This window comes from Petromyzon marinus (assembly GCF_048934315.1).
Source record: "Petromyzon marinus isolate PM22_M1 ecotype Great Lakes invasive population chromosome 85 unlocalized genomic scaffold, UKy_Petmar_22M1.pri1.0 chr85_unloc.1, whole genome shotgun sequence".
NCBI lineage: Eukaryota > Metazoa > Chordata > Hyperoartia > Petromyzontiformes > Petromyzontidae > Petromyzon > Petromyzon marinus.
The window spans coordinates 214,924-236,594 of NW_027422646.1; the positions used below are offsets into that span (position 1 = coordinate 214,924).

The following is a 21,671-nucleotide window of genomic DNA, read 5'->3' on the forward strand; positions in this document are numbered from 1 at the left end:
CTGTGGTTGTAGTGCTCGTGGTTCCTAGTCGTGGCTGTGGTTGTAGTGCTTGTGGTTCCTAGTCGTGGCTGTGGTTGTAGTGCTTGTGGTTCCTAGTCGTGGCTGTGGTTGTAGTGCTTGTGGTTCCTAGTCGTGGCTGTGGTTGTAGTGCTTGTGGTTCCTAGTCGTGGCTGTGGTTGTAGTGCTTGTGGTTCCTAGTCGTGGCTGTGGTTGTAGTGCTTGTGGTTCCTAGTCGTGGCTGTGATTGCTGTGCTCGTGGTTCCTAGTCGTGGCTGTGGTTGTAGTGCTCGTGGTTCCTAGTCGTGGCTGTGGTTGTAGTGCTCGTGGTTCCTAGTCGTGGCTGTGGTTGTAGTGCTCGTGGTTCCTAGTCGTGGCTGTGGTTGTAGTGCTTGTGGTTCCTAGTCGTGGCTGTGGTTGTAGTGCTCGTGGTTCCTAGTCGTGGCTGTGGTTGTAGTGCTCGTGGTTCCTAGTCGTGGCTGTGGTTGTAGTGCTCGTGGTTCCTAGTCGTGGCTGTGGTTGTAGTGCTTGTGGTTCCTAGTCGTGGCTGTGGTTGTAGTGCTCGTGGTTCCTAGTCGTGGCTGTGGTTGTAGTGCTCGTGGTTCCTAGTCGTGGCTGTGGTTGTAGTGCTCGTGGTTCCTAGTCGTGGCTGTGGTTGTAGTGCTCGTGGTTCCTAGTCGTGGCTGTGGTTGTAGTGCTCGTGGTTCCTAGTCGTGGCTGTGGTTGTAGTGCTCGTGGTTCCTAGTCGTGGCTGTGGTTGTAGTGCTTGTGGTTCCTAGTCGTGGCTGTGGTTGTAGTGCTCGTGGTTCCTAGTCGTGGCTGTGGTTGTAGTGCTCGTGGTTCCTAGTCGTGGCTGTGGTTGTAGTGCTTGTGGTTCCTAGTCGTGGCTGTGGTTGTAGTGCTCGTGGTTCCTAGTCGTGGCTGTGGTTGTAGTGCTCGTGGTTCCTAGTCGTGGCTGTGGTTGTAGTGCTTGTGGTTCCTAGTCGTGGCTGTGTCCCCGTGGCCCCACCGCCAGGCGGGCTACGACATGACGTGCCGCGCGGCTGAGCGAGCCTTCTCTCTTTCGGGCCTTCGTCCCAGCGACCTGCAGCTCATAGAGCTTCACGACTGCTTCTCGGCTAACGAGCTCATCACGTACGAAGCCCTCGGCCTGTGCCCGCACGGTGAGAACGCGCCCCCGGGGGGCACGGCGAGGCCGGCGGCGAATTTTATTTTATTGGTTTTTTTTGTTTGTTTGTTTGCGAATGGATTTGGGGCGGTGGGGGAAAAGTTTTTTGTTTTTTTTGCGGTGGATTTGGCGATCAGTCAGTGGCGGGGTGTGTGATGGGCAACTAATGAGAGGTGAATTAGGCGGTGCGTTGGTGGTGCGAGATTGGTGGTTGATTGGTGATGAATTTGCGGTTAATCGGGGATAAATCGGTGGTACATTGGTGGTCAATTTGTGGTAATTTTTGCGTGTAAAATGGGGATGAATTGGAGGTACATCGGCAGTAGATTGACCCACGTCTCTCTCTCCCCGTGTCTCTCTCTCACCGTGTCTCTCTCTCTCCGTGTCTCTCCCCGTGTCTCTCTCTCCCCCCGTGTCTCTCTCTCCCCGTGTCTCTCTCCGTGTCTCTCTCTGTGTCTCTTTCTCTCCGTGTCTCTCTCCGTGTCTCTCCCCGTGTCTCTCTCTCCCCCCGTGTCTCTCTCTCCCCGTGTCTCTCTCCGTGTCTCTCTCTGTGTCTCTTTCTCTCCGTGTCTCCCCGTGTCTCTCCCCGTGTCTCTCTCCCCGTGTCTCTCTCCCCGTGTCTCCCCGTCTCTCTCCCCATGTGTCTCTCCGTGTGTCTTTCCCCGTGTCTCTCGCTCCCCGTGTCTCTCTCCGTGTCTCTCCCCGTGTCTTTCCCCGTGTCTTTCCCCGTGTCTCTCTCTCCCCGTGTCTCTCCCCGTGTCTCTCTCCGTGTCTCTCTCTGTGTCTCTCTCTCCCCGTGTCTATCTCCCCGTCTGTCTCCCCGTGTCTCTCTCTCTCCCCGTGTGTCTCTCTCCCCGTGTCTCTCTCCCCGTGTCTCTCCCCGTGTCTCCCCGTGTCTCTCTCCCCGTGTCTCTCTCTCCCCGTGTCTCTCTCTCCCCGTGTCTCTCTCTCCCCGTGTCTCTCTCTCCCCGTGTCTCTCTCCCCGTGTCTCTCTCTCCCCGTGTCTCTCCCCGTGTCTCTCTCCCCCGTGTCTCTCTCTCTCCGTGTCTCTCTCCCCGTGTCTCTCTCTCCCCGTGTGTCTCTCCCCGCGTGTCTCTCTCCCCGTGTCTCCCCGTGTCTCTCTCCCCGTGTCTCTCCCCGTGTCTCTCTCCACCTGTCTCTCTCTCCCCGTGTGTCTCTCTCCCCGTGTCTCTCTCTCCCCGTGTCTCTCTCTCCCCGTCTCTCTCTCTCCCCGTGTCTCTCCCTCCCCGTGTCTCCCCGTCTCTCTCTCTCCCCGTGTGTCTCTCTCACCGTGTCTCTCTCTCTCCCCGTGTCTCTCTCTCTCTCCCCGTGTCTCTATCTCCCCGTGTCTCTCTCTCTCACCGTGTCTCTCTCTCTCCCCGTGTCTCTCTCTCTCTCCCCGTGTCTCTCTCTCCCCGTGTCTCTCTCCCCGTGTCTCTCCCCGTGTCTCTCTCCACCTGTCTCTCTCTCCCCGTGTGTCTCTCTCCCCGTGTCTCTCTCTCCCCGTGTCTCTCTCTCCCCGTCTCTCTCTCTCCCCGTGTCTCTCTCTCCCCGTGTCTCCCCGTCTCTCTCTCTCCCCGTGTGTCTCTCTCACCGTGTCTCTCTCTCTCCCCGTGTCTCTCTCTCTCTCCCCGTGTCTCTCTCTCCCCGTGTCTCTCTCTCTCACCGTGTCTCTCTCTCTCCCCGTGTCTCTCTCTCTCCGTGTCTCTCTCTCCCCGTGTCTCTCTCCCCGTGTCTCTCCCCCCGTGTCTCTCTCTCCCCGTGTCTCTCCCCGTGTCTCTCTCTCTCCGTGTCTCTCTCTCCCCGTGTGTCTCTCTCTCCCCGTGTCTCTCTCTCCCCGTGTCTCTCTCTCCCCGTGTCTCTCTCCCCGTGTCTCTCTCTCCCCGTGTCTCTCTCTCCCCGTGTCTCTCTCTCCCCGTGTCTCTCTCTCCCCGTGTCTCTCTCTCCCCGTGTCTCTCTCTCCCCGTGTCTCTCTCTCCCCGTGTCTCTCTCCCCGTGTCTCTCTCTCTATCCGTGTCTCTCTCTCTCCCCGTGTCTCTCTCTCCCCGTGTCTCTCTCTCCCCGTGTCTCTCTCTCCCCGTGTCTCTCTCCCCGTGTCTCTCTCTCCCCGTGTCTCTCTCTCCCCGTGTCTCTCTCTCACCGTGTCTCTCTCTCTCCGTGTCTCTCTCCCCGTGTGTCTCTCTCCCCGTGTCTCTCCCCATGTCTCTCCCCGTGTCTCTCTCCCCGTGTCTCTCTCCCCGTGTGTCTCTCCCCGTGTCTCTCTCTCCCCGTGTCTCTCTCTCCCCGTGTCTCTCTCCCCCCGTGTCTCTCTCTCTCCGTGTCTCTCTCTCCCCGTGTCTCTCTCTCCGTGTCTCTCTCTCTCCCCGTGTCTCTCTCTCCCCGTGTCTCTCCCCGTGTCTCTCTCTCTCCCCATGTCTCTCTCTCCCCGTGTCTCTCCCCGTGTCTCTGTCCGCGTGTCTCTCTCCCTGTGTCTCTCTCTCTCCGTGTCTCTCTCTCCCCGTGTGTCTCTCTCCCCGTGTCTCTCTCTCACCGTGTCTCTCTCTCCCCGTGTCTCTCTCTCCCCGTGTCTCTCTCTCCCCGTGTCTCTCTCTCCCCGTGTCTCTCTCTCCCCGTGTCTCTCTCCCCGTGTCTCTCTCTCTATCCGTGTCTCTCTCTCTCCCCGTGTCTCTCTCTCCCCGTGTCTCTCTCTCCCCGTGTCTCTCTCCCCGTGTCTCTCTCTCCCCGTGTCTCTCTCTCCCCGTGTCTCTCTCTCACCGTGTCTCTCTCTCTCCGTGTCTCTCTCCCCGTGTGTCTCTCTCCCCGTGTCTCTCCCCATGTCTCTCCCCGTGTCTCTCTCCCCGTGTCTCTCTCCCCGTGTGTCTCTCCCCGTGTCTCTCTCTCCCCGTGTCTCTCTCTCCCCGTGTCTCTCTCCCCGTGTCTCTCTCTCCCCGCGTCTCTCTCTCTCTCCTCCCCGTGTCTCTCTCTCCCCGTGTCTCTCTCTCTCCCCGTATCTCTCTCTCCCCGTGTCTCTCTCTCCCCGTGTCTCTCTTTCCCGTGTCTCTCTCTCCCCATGTCTCTCTCTCCCCGTGTCTCTCTCTCCCCTGTGTCTCTCTCTCCCCGTGTCTCTCTCTCCCGTGTCTCTCTCTCCCCGTGTCTCCCCGTGTCTCTCTCTCCCGTGTCTCTCTCTCCCCGTGTCTCTCTCTCCCCGTGTCTCTCTCTCCCCGTGTCTCTCTCTCCCCGTATCTCTCTCTCCCCGTGTCTCTCTCTCCCCGTGTCTCTCTCTCCCCGTGTCTCTCTCTCCCCGTGTCTCCCCGTGTCTCTCTCTCTCCCCGTGTCTCTCTCTCCCCGTGTCTCTCTCTCCCCGTGTCTCTCTCTCCCCGTGTCTCCCCGTGTCTCTCTCTCTCCCCGTGTCTCTCTCTCCCCGTGTCTCTCTTTCCCGTGTCTCTCTCTCCCCATGTCTCTCTCTCCCCGTGTCTCTCTCTCCCCGTGTCTCTCTCTCCCCGTGTCTCTCTCTCCCCGTGTCTCCCCGTGTCTCTCTCTCTCCCCGTGTCTCTCTCTCCCCGTGTCTCTCTCTCCCCGTGTCTCTCTCTCCCCGTGTCTCTCTCTCCCCGTGTCTCCCCGTGTCTCTCTCTCTCCCCGTGTCTCTCTCTCCCCGTGTCTCTCTTTCCCGTGTCTCTCTCTCCCCATGTCTCTCTCTCCCCGTGTCTCTCTCTCCCCGTGTCTCTCTCTCCCCGTGTCTCTCTCTCCCCGTGTCTCCCCGTGTCTCTCTCTCTCCCCGTGTCTCTCTCTCCCCGTGTCTCTCTCTCCCCGTGTCTCTCTCTCCCCGTGTCTCTCTCTCCCCGTGTCTCTCTCTCCCCGTGTCTCTTTCTCCCCGTGTCTCCCCGTGTCTCTCTCTCCCCGTGTCTCTCTCTCCCCGTGTCTCTCTCTCCCCATGTCTCTCTCTCCCCGTGTCTCTCTCTCCCCGTGTCTCTCTCTCCCCGTGTCTCTCTCTCCCCGTGTCTCCCCGTGTCTCTCTCTCTCCCCGTGTCTCTCTCTCCCCGTGTCTCTCTCTCTCCGTGTCTCTCTCCGTGTCTCTCTCCCCGTGTGTCTCTGTCCGCGTGTCTCCCAGGAGGGGCGGGACAGCTGGTGGACAGTGGGGCCACGACCTACGGGGGCCGTTGGGTGGTCAACCCCAGCGGGGACTCATCTCTAAGGGGCACCCCCTGGGAGCTACCGGTGATGACGACGACACGGAGAGAGAGACACGGGAGAGAGACACGGGGAGAGACACGGGGAGAGAGAGACACGGGGAGACACGGGGAGAGAGAGAGACACGGGGAGAGAGAGACACGGGGAGAGAGAGAGACACGGGGAGAGAGAGACACGGGGAGAGAGAGAGAGACAGGGGGAGAGAGACGGGGAGAGACACGGGGAGAGAGACACGGGGAGAGAGACACGGGGAGAGAGACACGGGGAGAGAGACACGGGGAGAGAGAGACACGGGGAGAGAGAGAGACACGGGGAGAGAGAGACACGGGGAGAGAGAGACACGGGGAGAGAGACACAGGGAGAGAGACACGGGGAGAGAGAGACACGGGGGGAGAGAGAGACACGGGGAGAGACACGGGGAGAGAGAGACACGGGAGAGAGAGACACGGGGGAGAGAGAGACACGGGGGAGAGACACGGGGAGAGAGAGACACGGGGAGAGACACGGGGAGAGAGAGACACGGGGAGAGACACGGGGAGAGAGAGACACGGGGAGAGAGTGACGGGGAGAGAGACACACGGGGAGAGAGAGACACGGGGAGAGACACACGGGGTGAGAGAGACGGGGAGAGAGAGACACGGGGAGAGAGAGACACGGGGAGAGACACACGGGGTGAGAGAGACGGGGAGAGAGAGACACGGGGAGAGAGAGACACGGGGAGAGAGAGACACGGGGAGAGAGAGAGACGGGGAGAGAGAGACACGGGGAGAGAGAGACACGGGGAGAGAGAGACACGGGGAGAGAGAGACACGGGGAGAGAGAGAGACACGGGGAGAGAGAGAGACACGGGGAGACACGGGGAGAGAGAGACACGGGGAGAGAGAGACACGGGGAGAGAGACACAGGGAGAGAGACACGGGGAGAGAGAGAGACGGGGAGACACGGGGAGAGAGAGACACGGGGAGACACGGGGAGAGAGAGACACGGGGAGAGAGAGACATGGGGAGAGAGAGACATGAGGAGGGGAGAGAGAGAGACACGGGGAGAGAGACACGGGGAGAGAGAGACACGGGGAGAGAGAGAGACACGGGGAGAGAGAGAGACACGGGGAGACACGGGGAGAGAGAGACACGGGGAGAGAGAGACACGGGGAGAGAGACACAGGGAGAGAGACACGGGGAGAGAGAGAGACGGGGAGACACGGGGAGAGAGAGACACGGGGAGACACGGGGAGAGAGAGACACAGGGAGAGAGAGACATGGGGAGAGAGAGACACGGGGAGAGAGAGAGACACGGGGAGAGAGACACGGGGAGAGAGAGACACGGGGAGAGAGAGAGACACGGGGAGAGAGAGAGACACGGGGAGACACGGGGAGAGAGAGACACGGGGAGAGAGAGACACGGGGAGAGAGACACAGGGAGAGAGACACGGGGAGAGAGAGAGACGGGGAGACACGGGGAGAGAGAGACACGGGGAGACACGGGGAGAGAGAGACACGGGGAGAGAGAGACACGGGGAGAGAGAGAGACACGGGGAGAGAGAGACACGGGGAGAGAGAGACACGGGGAGAGAGAGACACGGGGAGAGAGACACAGGGAGAGAGACACGGGGAGAGAGAGAGACGGGGAGACACGGGGAGAGAGAGACACGGGGAGACACGGGGAGAGAGAGACACGGGGAGAGAGAGACACGGGGAGAGAGAGACACGGGGAGAGAGAGACACGGGGAGAGAGAGAGACACGGGGAGAGAGAGACACGGGGAGAGAGAGACACGGGGAGAGAGACACAGGGAGAGAGACACGGGGAGAGAGAGAGACGGGGAGACACGGGGAGAGAGAGACACGGGGAGACACGGGGAGAGAGAGACACGGGGAGAGAGAGACACGGGGAGAGAGAGACACGGGGAGAGAGAGACACGGGGAGAGAGAGACACGGGGAGAGAGAGACACGGGGAGAGAGACACGGGGAGAGAGAGACACGGGGAGAGAGAGAGACACGGAGAGAGACACGGGGAGAGAGAGACACGGGGAGAGAGAGAGACACGGGGAGAGAGAGAGACACGGGGAGAGAGAGACATGGGGAGAGAGAGACACGGGGAGAGAGAGAGACACGGGGAGAGAGACACGGGGAGAGAGAGACACGGGGAGAGAGAGAGACACGGGGAGAGAGAGAGACACGGGAGACACGGGGAGAGAGAGACACGGGGAGAGAGAGACACGGGGAGAGAGACACAGGGAGAGAGACACGGGGAGAGAGAGAGACGGGGAGACACGGGGAGAGAGAGACACGGGGAGACACGGGGAGAGAGAGACACGGGGAGAGAGAGACATGGGGAGAGAGAGACACGGGGAGAGAGAGAGACACGGGGAGAGAGACACGGGGAGAGAGAGACACGGGGAGAGAGAGAGACACGGGGAGAGAGAGAGACACGGGGAGACACGGGGAGAGAGAGACACGGGAGAGAGAGACACGGGGAGAGAGACACAGGGAGAGAGACACGGGGAGAGAGAGAGACGGGGAGACACGGGGAGAGAGAGACACGGGGAGACACGGGGAGAGAGAGACACGGGGAGAGAGAGACACGGGGAGAGAGAGAGACACGGGGAGAGAGAGACACGGGGAGAGAGAGAGACGGGGAGACACGGGGAGAGAGAGACACGGGGAGACACGGGGAGAGAGAGACACGGGGAGAGAGAGACACGGGGAGAGAGAGACACGGGGAGAGAGAGAGACACGGGGAGAGAGAGACACGGGGAGAGAGAGACACGGGGAGAGAGACACAGGGAGAGAGACACGGGGAGAGAGAGAGACGGGGAGACACGGGGAGAGAGAGACACGGGGAGACACGGGGAGAGAGAGACACGGGGAGAGAGAGACACGGGGAGAGAGAGACACGGGGAGAGAGAGACACGGGGAGAGAGAGACACGGGGAGAGAGAGACACGGGGAGAGAGACACGGGGGAGAGAGAGACACGGGGAGAGAGAGACACGGGGAGAGAGAGACACGGGGAGAGAGAGACACGGGGAGAGAGAGACACGGGGGGAGAGAGACACGGGGAGAGAGACACGGGGAGAGAGAGACACGGGGGGAGAGAGACACGGGGAGAGAGAGACACGGGGAGAGAGAGACACGGGGAGACACGGGGAGAGAGAGACACGGGGAGAGAGAGACACGGGGAGAGAGACACAGGGAGAGAGAGACACGGGGAGAGAGAGACACGGGGGGAGAGAGACACGGGGAGAGAGAGACACGGGGAGAGAGAGACACGGGGAGACACGGGGAGAGAGAGACACGGGGAGAGAGAGACACGGGGAGAGAGACACAGGGAGAGAGACACGGGGAGAGAGAGAGACGGGGAGACACGGGGAGAGAGAGACACGGGGAGACACGGGGAGAGAGAGACACGGGGAGAGAGACACGGAGAGAGAGACACGGGGAGAGAGAGACACGGGGAGAGAGAGACACGGGGAGAGAGACACACGGGGAGAGAGAGACACGGGGAGAGACACGGGGAGAGAGAGACACGGGGAGAGAGAGACACGGGGAGAGAGAGACACGGGGAGAGAGAGACACGGGGAGAGAGAGACACGGGGAGAGACACGGGGAGAGAGACACGGGGAGAGAGAGACACGGAGAGAGAGACGCGGGGAGAGAGAGACACGGGGAGAGAGAGACACGGAGAGAGAGACACGGGGAGAGAGAGACACGGGGAGAGAGACGGAGAGACACGGGGAGAGAGAGACACGGGGAGAGAGAGAGAGAGACACGGGGAGAGAGAGAGAGACACGGCGAGAGAGAGAGAGACACGGGGAGAGAGAGACACGGGGAGAGAGACACGGGGAGAGACACGGGGAGAGAGAGAGAGACACGGGGAGAGAGAGAGAGACACGGGGAGAGAGAGAGAGACACGGGGAGAGAGAGAGAGACACGGGGAGAGAGAGACACGGGGAGAGAGAGACACGGGGAGAGAGAGACACGGGGAGAGAGACACGGGGAGAGAGAGAGAGACACGGGGAGAGAGAGAGAGACACGGGGAGAGAGAGACACGGGGAGAGAGAGACACGGGGAGAGAGAGACACGGGGAGAGAGAGACACGGGGAGAGAGAGACACGGGGAGACACAGAGAGACACGGGGAGACACAGAGAGACACGGGGAGAGAGAGACACGGGGAGAGAGAGACACGGGGAGAGAGAGACACGGGGAGAGAGAGACACGGGGAGAGAGAGACACGGGGAGAGACACGGGGAGAGAGAGACACGGGGAGAGAGAGACACGGAGAGAGAGAGAGACACGGGGAGAGAGAGACACGGAGAGAGAGAGACGGGGAGAGAGAGAGACACGGGGAGAGAGAGACACGGGGAGAGAGAGAGACACGGGGAGAGAGAGACACGGGGAGAGAGAGACACGGGGAGAGAGAGAGACACGGGGAGAGAGAGACACGGGGAGTGAGAGAGACACGGGGAGAGAGACACGGGGAGAGAGAGACACGGGGAGAGAGAGACGGGGAGAGAGACATGGGGAGAGAGAGACATGGGGAGAGAGAGACACGGGGAGAGAGAGACGGGGAGAGAGACATGGGGAGAGAGAGACACGGGGAGAGAGAGACACGGGGAGAGAGAGACACGGGGAGAGAGACACGGGGAGAGAGAGAGACACGGGGAGACACGGGGAGAGAGAGAGACACGGGGTGAGAGAGACACGGGGAGAGAGAGAGACGGGGAGACACGGGGAGAGACACGGAGAGAGACACGGGGAGAGAGACACGGGGAGAGAGAGACACGGGGAGAGAGAGACACGGGGGAGACGGGGAGAGAGAGACACAGGGAGAGAGAGAGACACGGGGAGAGAGAGAGACACGGGGAGAGAGAGACACGGGGAGAGAGACACGGGGAGAGAGACACGGAGACACGGGGAGAGAGAGACACGGGGAGAGACACGGGGAGAGAGACACGGGGAGAGAGAGACACGGGGAGAGAGAGACACAGAGAGAGAGAGAGACACGGGGAGAGAGAGACACGGAGAGAGAGAGACGGGGAGAGAGAGAGACACGGGGAGAGAGAGACACGGGGAGAGAGAGAGACACGGGGAGAGAGAGACACGGGGAGAGAGAGACACGGGGAGAGAGAGAGACACGGGGAGAGAGAGACACGGGGAGTGAGAGAGACACGGGGAGAGAGAGACACGGGGAGAGAGAGACACGGGGAGAGAGAGACACGGGGAGAGAGAGACACGGGGAGAGAGACACGGGGAGAGAGAGACACGGGGAGAGAGAGACGGGGAGAGAGACACGGGGAGAGGGAGACGGGGAGAGAGACATGGGGAGAGAGAGACGGGGAGAGAGACACGGGGAGAGAGAGACACGGGGAGAGAGAGACACGGGGAGAGAGAGACACGGGGAGAGAGACACGGGGAGAGAGAGAGACACGGGGAGACACGGGGAGAGAGAGAGACACGGGGTGAGAGAGACACGGGGAGAGAGAGAGACGGGGAGACACGGGGAGAGACACGGAGAGAGACACGGGGAGAGAGACACGGGGAGAGAGAGACGGGGAGAGAGACACGGGGAGAGGGAGACGGGGAGAGAGACATGGGGAGAGAGAGACGGGGAGAGAGACATGGGGAGAGAGAGACACGGGGAGAGAGAGACACGGGGAGAGAGAGACACGGGGAGAGAGAGAGACGGGGAGACACGGGGAGAGACACGGAGAGAGACACGGGGAGAGAGACACGGGGAGAGAGAGACACGGGGAGAGAGAGACACGGGGAGAGACGGGGAGAGAGAGACACAGGGAGAGAGAGAGACACGGGGAGAGAGAGAGACACGGGGAGAGAGACACGGGGAGAGAGAGAGACACAGGGAGACACGGGGAGAGAGAGACACGGGGAGAGACACGGGGAGAGAGACACGGGGAGAGAGAGACACGGGGAGAGAGAGACACGGAGAGAGAGAGAGACACGGGGAGAGAGAGACACGGAGAGAGAGAGACGGGGAGAGAGAGAGACACGGGGAGAGAGAGACACGGGGAGAGAGAGAGACACGGTGAGAGAGAGACACGGGGAGAGAGAGACACGGGGAGAGAGAGAGACACGGGGAGAGAGAGACACGGGGAGTGAGAGAGACACGGGGAGAGAGAGACACGGGGAGAGAGAGACACGGGGAGAGAGAGACACGGGGAGAGAGAGACACGGGGAGAGAGACACGGGGAGAGAGAGACACGGGGAGAGAGAGACGGGGAGAGAGACACGGGGAGAGGGAGACGGGGAGAGAGACATGGGGAGAGAGAGACGGGGAGAGAGACACGGGGAGAGAGAGACACGGGGAGAGAGAGACACGGGGAGAGAGAGACACGGGGAGAGAGACACGGGGAGAGAGAGAGACACGGGGAGACACGGGGAGAGAGAGAGACACGGGGTGAGAGAGACACGGGGAGAGAGAGAGACGGGGAGACACGGGGAGAGACACGGAGAGAGACACGGGGAGAGAGACACGGGGAGAGAGAGACGGGGAGAGAGACACGGGGAGAGGGAGACGGGGAGAGAGACATGGGGAGAGAGAGACGGGGAGAGAGACATGGGGAGAGAGAGACACGGGGAGAGAGAGACACGGGGAGAGAGAGAGAGACACGGCGAGAGAGAGAGAGACACGGGGAGAGAGAGACACGGGGAGAGAGACACGGGGAGAGACACGGGGAGAGAGAGAGAGACACGGGGAGAGAGAGAGAGACACGGGGAGAGAGAGAGAGACACGGGGAGAGAGAGAGAGACACGGGGAGAGAGAGACACGGGGAGAGAGAGACACGGGGAGAGAGAGACACGGGGAGAGAGAGACACGGGGAGAGAGACACGGGGAGAGAGAGAGAGACACGGGGAGAGAGAGAGAGACACGGGGAGAGAGAGACACGGGGAGAGAGAGACACGGGGAGAGAGAGACACGGGGAGAGAGAGACACGGGGAGAGAGAGACACGGGGAGACACAGAGAGACACGGGGAGACACAGAGAGACACGGGGAGAGAGAGACACGGGGAGAGAGAGACACGGGGAGAGAGAGACACGGGGAGAGAGAGACACGGGGAGAGAGAGACACGGGGAGAGACACGGGGAGAGAGAGACACGGGGAGAGAGAGACACGGAGAGAGAGAGACGGGGAGAGAGAGAGACACGGGGAGAGAGAGACACGGGGAGAGAGAGAGACACGGGGAGAGAGAGACACGGGGAGAGAGAGACACGGGGAGAGAGAGAGACACGGGGAGAGAGAGACACGGGGAGTGAGAGAGACACGGGGAGAGAGACACGGGGAGAGAGAGACACGGGGAGAGAGAGACGGGGAGAGAGACATGGGGAGAGAGAGACGGGGAGAGAGACATGGGGAGAGAGAGACACGGGGAGAGAGAGACGGGGAGAGAGACATGGGGAGAGAGAGACACGGGGAGAGAGAGACACGGGGAGAGAGAGACACGGGGAGAGAGACACGGGGAGAGAGAGAGACACGGGGAGACACGGGGAGAGAGAGAGACACGGGGTGAGAGAGACACGGGGAGAGAGAGAGACGGGGAGACACGGGGAGAGACACGGAGAGAGACACGGGGAGAGAGACACGGGGAGAGAGAGACACGGGGAGAGAGAGACACGGGGGAGACGGGGAGAGAGAGACACAGGGAGAGAGAGAGACACGGGGAGAGAGAGAGACACGGGGAGAGAGAGACACGGGGAGAGAGACACGGGGAGAGACACGGGGAGAGAGAGAGAGACACGGGGAGAGAGAGAGAGACACGGGGAGAGAGAGAGAGACACGGGGAGAGAGAGAGAGACACGGGGAGAGAGAGACACGGGGAGAGAGAGACACGGGGAGAGAGAGACACGGGGAGAGAGACACGGGGAGAGAGAGAGAGACACGGGGAGAGAGAGAGAGACACGGGGAGAGAGAGACACGGGGAGAGAGAGACACGGGGAGAGAGAGACACGGGGAGAGAGAGACACGGGGAGAGAGAGACACGGGGAGACACAGAGAGACACGGGGAGACACAGAGAGACACGGGGAGAGAGAGACACGGGGAGAGAGAGACACGGGGAGAGAGATACACGGGGAGAGAGAGACACGGGGAGAGACACGGGGAGAGAGAGACACGGGGAGAGAGAGACACGGGGAGAGAGAGACACGGAGAGAGAGAGACGGGGAGAGAGAGAGACACGGGGAGAGAGAGACACGGGGAGAGAGAGAGACACGGGGAGAGAGAGACACGGGGAGAGAGAGACACGGGGAGAGAGAGAGACACGGGGAGAGAGAGACACGGGGAGTGAGAGAGACACGGGGAGAGAGACACGGGGAGAGAGAGACACGGGGAGAGAGAGACGGGGAGAGAGACATGGGGAGAGAGAGACGGGGAGAGAGACATGGGGAGAGAGAGACACGGGGAGAGAGAGACGGGGAGAGAGACATGGGGAGAGAGAGACACGGGGAGAGAGAGACACGGGGAGAGAGAGACACGGGGAGAGAGACACGGGGAGAGAGAGAGACACGGGGAGACACGGGGAGAGAGAGAGACACGGGGTGAGAGAGACACGGGGAGAGAGAGAGACGGGGAGACACGGGGAGAGACACGGAGAGAGACACGGGGAGAGAGACACGGGGAGAGAGAGACACGGGGAGAGAGAGACACGGGGGAGACGGGGAGAGAGAGACACAGGGAGAGAGAGAGACACGGGGAGAGAGAGAGACACGGGGAGAGAGAGACACGGGGAGAGAGACACGGGGAGAGAGACACGGAGACACGGGGAGAGAGAGACACGGGGAGAGACACGGGGAGAGAGACACGGGGAGAGAGAGACACGGGGAGAGAGAGACACGGAGAGAGAGAGAGACACGGGGAGAGAGAGACACGGAGAGAGAGAGACGGGGAGAGAGAGAGACACGGGGAGAGAGAGACACGGGGAGAGAGAGAGACACGGGGAGAGAGAGACACGGGGAGAGAGAGACACGGGGAGAGAGAGAGACACGGGGAGAGAGAGACACGGGGAGTGAGAGAGACACGGGGAGAGAGAGACACGGGGAGAGAGAGACACGGGGAGAGAGAGACACGGGGAGAGAGAGACACGGGGAGAGAGACACGGGGAGAGAGAGACACGGGGAGAGAGAGACGGGGAGAGAGACACGGGGAGAGGGAGACGGGGAGAGAGACATGGGGAGAGAGAGACGGGGAGAGAGACACGGGGAGAGAGAGACACGGGGAGAGAGAGACACGGGGAGAGAGAGACACGGGGAGAGAGACACGGGGAGAGAGAGAGACACGGGGAGACACGGGGAGAGAGAGAGACACGGGGTGAGAGAGACACGGGGAGAGAGAGAGACGGGGAGACACGGGGAGAGACACGGAGAGAGACACGGGGAGAGAGACACGGGGAGAGAGAGACGGGGAGAGAGACACGGGGAGAGGGAGACGGGGAGAGAGACATGGGGAGAGAGAGACGGGGAGAGAGACATGGGGAGAGAGAGACACGGGGAGAGAGAGACACGGGGAGAGAGAGACACGGGGAGAGAGAGAGACGGGGAGACACGGGGAGAGACACGGAGAGAGACACGGGGAGAGAGACACGGGGAGAGAGAGACACGGGGAGAGAGAGACACGGGGAGAGACGGGGAGAGAGAGACACAGGGAGAGAGAGAGACACGGGGAGAGAGAGAGACACGGGGAGAGAGACACGGGGAGAGAGAGAGACACAGGGAGACACGGGGAGAGAGAGACACGGGGAGAGACACGGGGAGAGAGACACGGGGAGAGAGAGACACGGGGAGAGAGAGACACGGAGAGAGAGAGAGACACGGGGAGAGAGAGACACGGAGAGAGAGAGACGGGGAGAGAGAGAGACACGGGGAGAGAGAGACACGGGGAGAGAGAGAGACACGGGGAGAGAGAGACACGGGGAGAGAGAGACACGGGGAGAGAGAGAGACACGGGGAGAGAGAGACACGGGGAGTGAGAGAGACACGGGGAGAGAGAGACACGGGGAGAGAGAGACACGGGGAGAGAGAGACACGGGGAGAGAGAGACACGGGGAGAGAGACACGGGGAGAGAGAGACACGGGGAGAGAGAGACGGGGAGAGAGACACGGGGAGAGGGAGACGGGGAGAGAGACATGGGGAGAGAGAGACGGGGAGAGAGACACGGGGAGAGAGAGACACGGGGAGAGAGAGACACGGGGAGAGAGAGACACGGGGAGAGAGACACGGGGAGAGAGAGAGACACGGGGAGACACGGGGAGAGAGAGAGACACGGGGTGAGAGAGACACGGGGAGAGAGAGAGACGGGGAGACACGGGGAGAGACACGGAGAGAGACACGGGGAGAGAGACACGGGGAGAGAGAGACGGGGAGAGAGACACGGGGAGAGGGAGACGGGGAGAGAGACATGGGGAGAGAGAGACGGGGAGAGAGACATGGGGAGAGAGAGACACGGGGAGAGAGAGACACGGGGAGAGAGAGACACGGGGAGAGAGAGAGACACGGGGAGACACGGGGAGAGAGAGAGACACGGGGTGAGAGAGACACGGGGAGAGAGAGAGACGGGGAGACACGGGGAGAGACACGGAGAGAGACACGGGGAGAGAGACACGGGGAGAGAGAGACACGGGGAGAGAGAGACACGGGGAGAGACGGGGAGAGAGAGACACAGGGAGAGAGAGAGACACGGGGAGAGAGAGAGACACGGGGAGAGAGACACGGGGAGAGAGAGAGACACAGGGAGACACGGGGAGAGAGAGAGACACAGGGTGAGAGAGACACGGGGAGAGAGAGAGAGAGACGGGGAGACACGGGGAGAGACACGGAGAGAGACACGGGGAGAGAGACACGGGGAGAGAGAGACACGGGGAGAGAGAGAGACGGGGAGAGACGGGGAGAGAGAGAGAGACATGGGGAGAGAGAGAGAGACACGGGGAGACACACGGGGAGAGAGAGACACGGAGAGAGAGACACGGGGAGAGAGAGACACGGGGAGAGAGAGACACGGGGAGAGAGAGACACGGGGAGAGAGAGACACGGGGAGAGAGAGACACGGGGAGAGAGAGACACGGGGAGAGAGAGACACGGGGAGAGAGAGACACGGGGAGACACAGAGAGACACGGGGAGACACAGAGAGACACGGGGAGACACAGAGAGACACGGGGAGAGAGAGACACGGGGAGAGAGAGACACGGGGAGAGAGACACGGGGAGAGAGAGACACGGGGAGAGAGAGACACGGAGAGAGAGAGAGACACGGGGAGAGAGAGACACGGAGAGAGAGAGACGGGGAGAGAGAGAGACACGGGGAGAGAGAGACACGGGGAGAGAGAGAGACACGGGGAGAGAGAGACACGGGGAGAGAGAGACACGGGGAGAGAGAGAGACACGGGGAGAGAGAGACACGGGGAGTGAGAGAGACACGGGGAGAGAGACACGGGGAGAGAGAGACACGGGGAGAGAGAGACGGGGAGAGAGACATGGGGAGAGAGAGACGGGGAGAGAGACATGGGGAGAGAGAGACACGGGGAGAGAGAGACGGGGAGAGAGACATGGGGAGAGAGAGACACGGGGAGAGAGAGACACGGGGAGAGAGAGACACGGGGAGAGAGACACGGGGAGAGAGAGAGACACGGGGAGACACGGGGAGAGAGAGAGACACGGGGAGACACGGGGAGAGAGAGAGACGGGGAGACACGGGGAGAGACACGGAGAGAGACACGGGGAGAGAGACACGGGGAGAGAGAGACACGGGGAGAGAGAGACACGGGGGAGACGGGGAGAGAGAGACACAGGGAGAGAGAGAGACACGGGGAGAGAGAGAGACACGGGGAGAGAGAGACACGGGGAGAGAGACACGGGGAGAGAGACACGGAGACACGGGGAGAGAGAGACACGGGGAGAGACACGGGGAGAGAGACACGGGGAGAGAGAGACACGGGGAGAGAGAGACACGGAGAGAGAGAGAGACACGGGGAGAGAGAGACACGGAGAGAGAGAGACGGGGAGAGAGAGAGACTTGGGGAGAGAGAGACACGGGGAGAGAGAGAGACACGGGGAGAGAGAGACACGGGGAGAGAGAGACACGGGGAGAGAGAGAGACACGGGGAGAGAGAGACACGGGGAGTGAGAGAGACACGGGGAGAGAGAGACACGGGGAGAGAGAGACACGGGGAGAGAGAGACACGGGGCGAGAGAGACACGGGGAGAGAGACACGGGGAGAGAGAGACACGGGGAGAGAGAGACGGGGAGAGAGACACGGGGAGAGGGAGACGGGGAGAGAGAGACGGGGAGAGAGACATGGGGAGAGAGAGACACGGGGAGAGAGAGACATGGGGAGAGAGAGACACGGGGAGAGAGACACGGGGAGAGAGAGAGACACGGGGAGACACGGGGAGAGAGAGAGACACGGGGTGAGAGAGACACGGGGAGAGAGAGAGACGGGGAGACACGGGGAGAGACACGGAGAGAGACACGGGGAGAGAGACACGGGGAGAGAGAGACACGGGGAGAGAGAGACACGGGGAGAGACGGGGAGAGAGAGACACAGGGAGAGAGAGAGACACGGGGAGAGAGAGAGACACGGGGAGAGAGACACGGGGAGAGAGAGAGACACGGGGAGACACGGGGAGAGAGAGAGACACAGGGTGAGAGAGACACGGGGAGAGAGAGAGACGGGGAGACACGGGGAGAGACACGGAGAGAGACACGGGGAGAGAGACACGGGGAGAGAGAGACACGGGGAGAGAGAGAGACGGGGAGAGACGGGGAGAGAGAGAGAGACACGGGGAGAGAGAGAGAGACACGGGGAGACACACGGGGAGAGAGAGACACGGAGAGAGAGACACGGGGAGAGAGAGACACGGGGAGAGAGAGACACGGGGAGAGAGAGACACGGGGAGAGAGAGACACGGGGAGAGACACGGGGAGAGAGAGACACGGAGAGAGACATGGGGAGAGAGACACGGGGAGACACGGGGAGAGAGAGACACGGGGAGAGAGACACGGAGAGAGACACGGAGAGAGAGACACGGGGAGAGAGAGACACGGAGAGAGAGAGACACGGGGAGAGACACGGGGAGAGAGAGACACGGAGAGAGACACGGGGAGAGAGACACGGGGAGACACGGAGAGACACGGGGAGAGAGAGAGAGACACGGGGAGAGAGAGACACGGCGAGAGAGAGACACGGGGAGAGAGAGACACGGGGAGACGCGGGGAGACACGGGGAGAGAGAGAGACAAGGGGAGAGAGAGACACGGGGAGAGAGAGACACACAGATACACACACAGAGACACACAGACACACACATAGACACCCACACAGAGACACACACACACACAGACACACACACACAGATACACACACCCACACACACCACGCGTGTCACCCGCACCCACACACTCTCACCCCCCCACCCACACCCCAACACACACCCACACACACCACGTGTGTCACCCACAGGCATAGCCCACTCACACCCACACACACCCACCCACACCCACACCCACCCAAACACCCACCCACACACCCTCACCCAAACACCCACCCACACACCCTCACCCACACACCCACCCACACACCCACCCACACACACACACCCACACTCACACCCACACACACCACGTGTGTCACCCTCACACCCACCCACCCACACCACGTGTGTCACCCACACACACCCTCACACCCACCCACCCACCCCACGTGTGTCACCCACAGGCATAGCCCACTCACACCACGTGTGTCACCCACACACACCCTCACACCCACCCACACCACGTGTGTCACCCACACACACACCACGTGTGTCACCCACAGGCATAGCCCACTCACACCCACACACACCACGTGTGTCACCCACTCACACCCACACACACACCACGTGTGTCACCCACAGGCATAGCCCACTCACACCCACACACACACACACCCACCCACACACACCCTCACACCCACCCACCCCACGTGTGTCACCCACAGGCATAGCCCACTCACACTCACACACACTCACACCCACACACACACTCACACACCCTCACACCCACCCACACCACGTGTGTCACCCTCACCCACCCCACGTGTGTCACCCACAGGCATAGCCCACTCACACCCTCACACACCCCACGTGTCACCCACACCCTCACACCCACCCACACCACGTGTGTCACACCCACCCACCCCACGTGTGTCACCCACAGGCATAGCCCAGTGTGCTGAGCTCTGCTGGCAGCTCCGCGGTGAGGCCGGCGCCCGGCAAGTCCCCGGCTCCGTCCACGGCCTCCAGCACAACCTGGGCCTAGGGGGAGCCGTGGTTGTGGCCATCTACGGCATGGGGTTCACGCGGGAGGGCGCTAGCCGGTAACTAGCACTAACTAGCACCAACTAGTACACTAACTAACACACTAACTAGTACACTAACTAGTAGACTAACTAGTACACTAACTAGTACACTAACTAGTACACCAGTACACCAACTAGTACACTAACTAGTACACCAACTAGTACACTAACTAGTACACTAACTAGTACACTAACTAGCTCCGTCCACGGCCTCCAGCACAACCTGGGCCTAGGGGGAGCCGTGGTTGTGGCCATCTACGGCATGGGGTTCACGCGGGAGGGCGCTAGCCGGTAACTAGCACTAACTAGCACCAACTAGTACACTAACTAACACACTAACTAGTACACTAACTAGTAGACTAACTAGTACACTAACTAGTACACTAACTAGTACACCAGTACACCAACTAGTACACTAACTAGTACACCAACTAGTACACTAACTAGTACACTAACTAGTACACTAACTAGCTCCGTCCACGGCCTCCAGCACAACCTGGGCCTAGGGGGAGCCGTGGTTGTGGCCATCTACGGCATGGGGTTCACGCGGGAGGGCGCTAGCCGGTAACTAGCACTAACTAGCACCAACTAGTACACTAACTAACACACTAACTAGTACACTAACTAGTAGACTAACTAGTACACTAACTAGCACTAACTAGTACACTAACTAGTACACCAACTAGTACACTAACTAGTACACCAACTAGTACACTAACTAGTACACTAACTAGTACACCAACTAGTACACCAACTAGTACACCAACTAGTACACCAACTAGCACTATAACTAGTACACTAACTAGTACACTAACTAGTACACCAACTAGTACACCAACTAGTACACCAATACACCAACTAGTACACTAACTAGTACACCAACTAGTACACTAACTAGTACGCTAATACACCAACTAGTACACTAACTAGCACCAACTAGTACACCAACTAGTACACCAACTAGTACACCAACTAGTGCACCAACTAGTACACCAACTAGTACACCAACTAGTACACTAACTAGTACACTAACTAGTACTAACTGTCATTAACTAGCACTATTAACTAGTACTAACTAGCACTAACTAGTATACTAACACTAGCTAGTATGCTAACTAGTACACTAGCTAGCACTACTAGCACTAACTAGTACACTAACACTAGCTAGCACTACTAACATCACTAACTAGTACACTAACTAGTACACTAACACTAGCTAGCACTAACTAGTACGCTAATACTGGCTAATACACTAACTAGAACACTTGCTAGCACTTCTAGCACTAACTAGTACACTAACTAGTACTACTAACTAGCACTAACTAGCACTAGCTATCACTAACTAGTACACTAGTGCTAACTAGTGCTAACTATCACTAACTAGTACACTAACTAACACTAGCTAGCACTACTAACATCACAAACTAGTACACTAACTATCACTAACTAGTACTAACTGTCACTAACTAGTACTAACTATCACTAACTAGTACTATCACTAACTAGTACACTAACTAGGATTAACTATCACTAACTAGGACTAACTATCACTAACTAGGACGTTTACTAACTAGTACACTAACTATCACTAACTAGCACTAACTATAACTAACTAGTACACTAACTAGTACTACCTTCACCACCGTCACCACCGTCACCACTAACTATGTGACTGTGTGTCTATGTGTGTGTGTGTCTGTGTGTGTAACTAATAAGCTTGTGCCGGAGGCCCCGGGGGGCCAGGCGTCTATGACGTCTCCTGGCCAAACCCCAATTGGCGGAGCCAGGAGATTGAATCTCTACCCTCGGGGCTCCTCCAGACACAATGAAAAGCCACTACGGGTGGCCACGTGGAATGTTCGAAACGCTCACTGCGGAGGAGAGGCTGCCACTCCTCTGTCGGGTGCTGGACCGGTACCGCCTGGATCTCTGTGGCATTCAGGAGGTCCGGTGGACCGGTTCTGGCTCCTGCCACCATGAGGGGTGGGACAGTCCTCT

At 60.1% G+C, this 21,671-nt stretch overlaps 1 protein-coding gene across 1 annotated transcript in view; it reads left to right on the forward strand.

Moving 5' to 3' along the window:
* Nucleotides 1-21,671, forward strand: part of LOC116936913 (sterol carrier protein 2-like) — a 79,786-nt gene that overhangs the window by 37,998 nt on the left and 20,117 nt on the right. Inside the window, 4 exon segments of the mRNA XM_076059248.1 lie at nt 1,013-1,160; nt 5,253-5,318; nt 5,321-5,359; nt 19,532-19,691. Of these exon segments, the coding sequence (XP_075915363.1) occupies nt 1,013-1,160; nt 5,253-5,318; nt 5,321-5,359; nt 19,532-19,691 (413 nt within the window).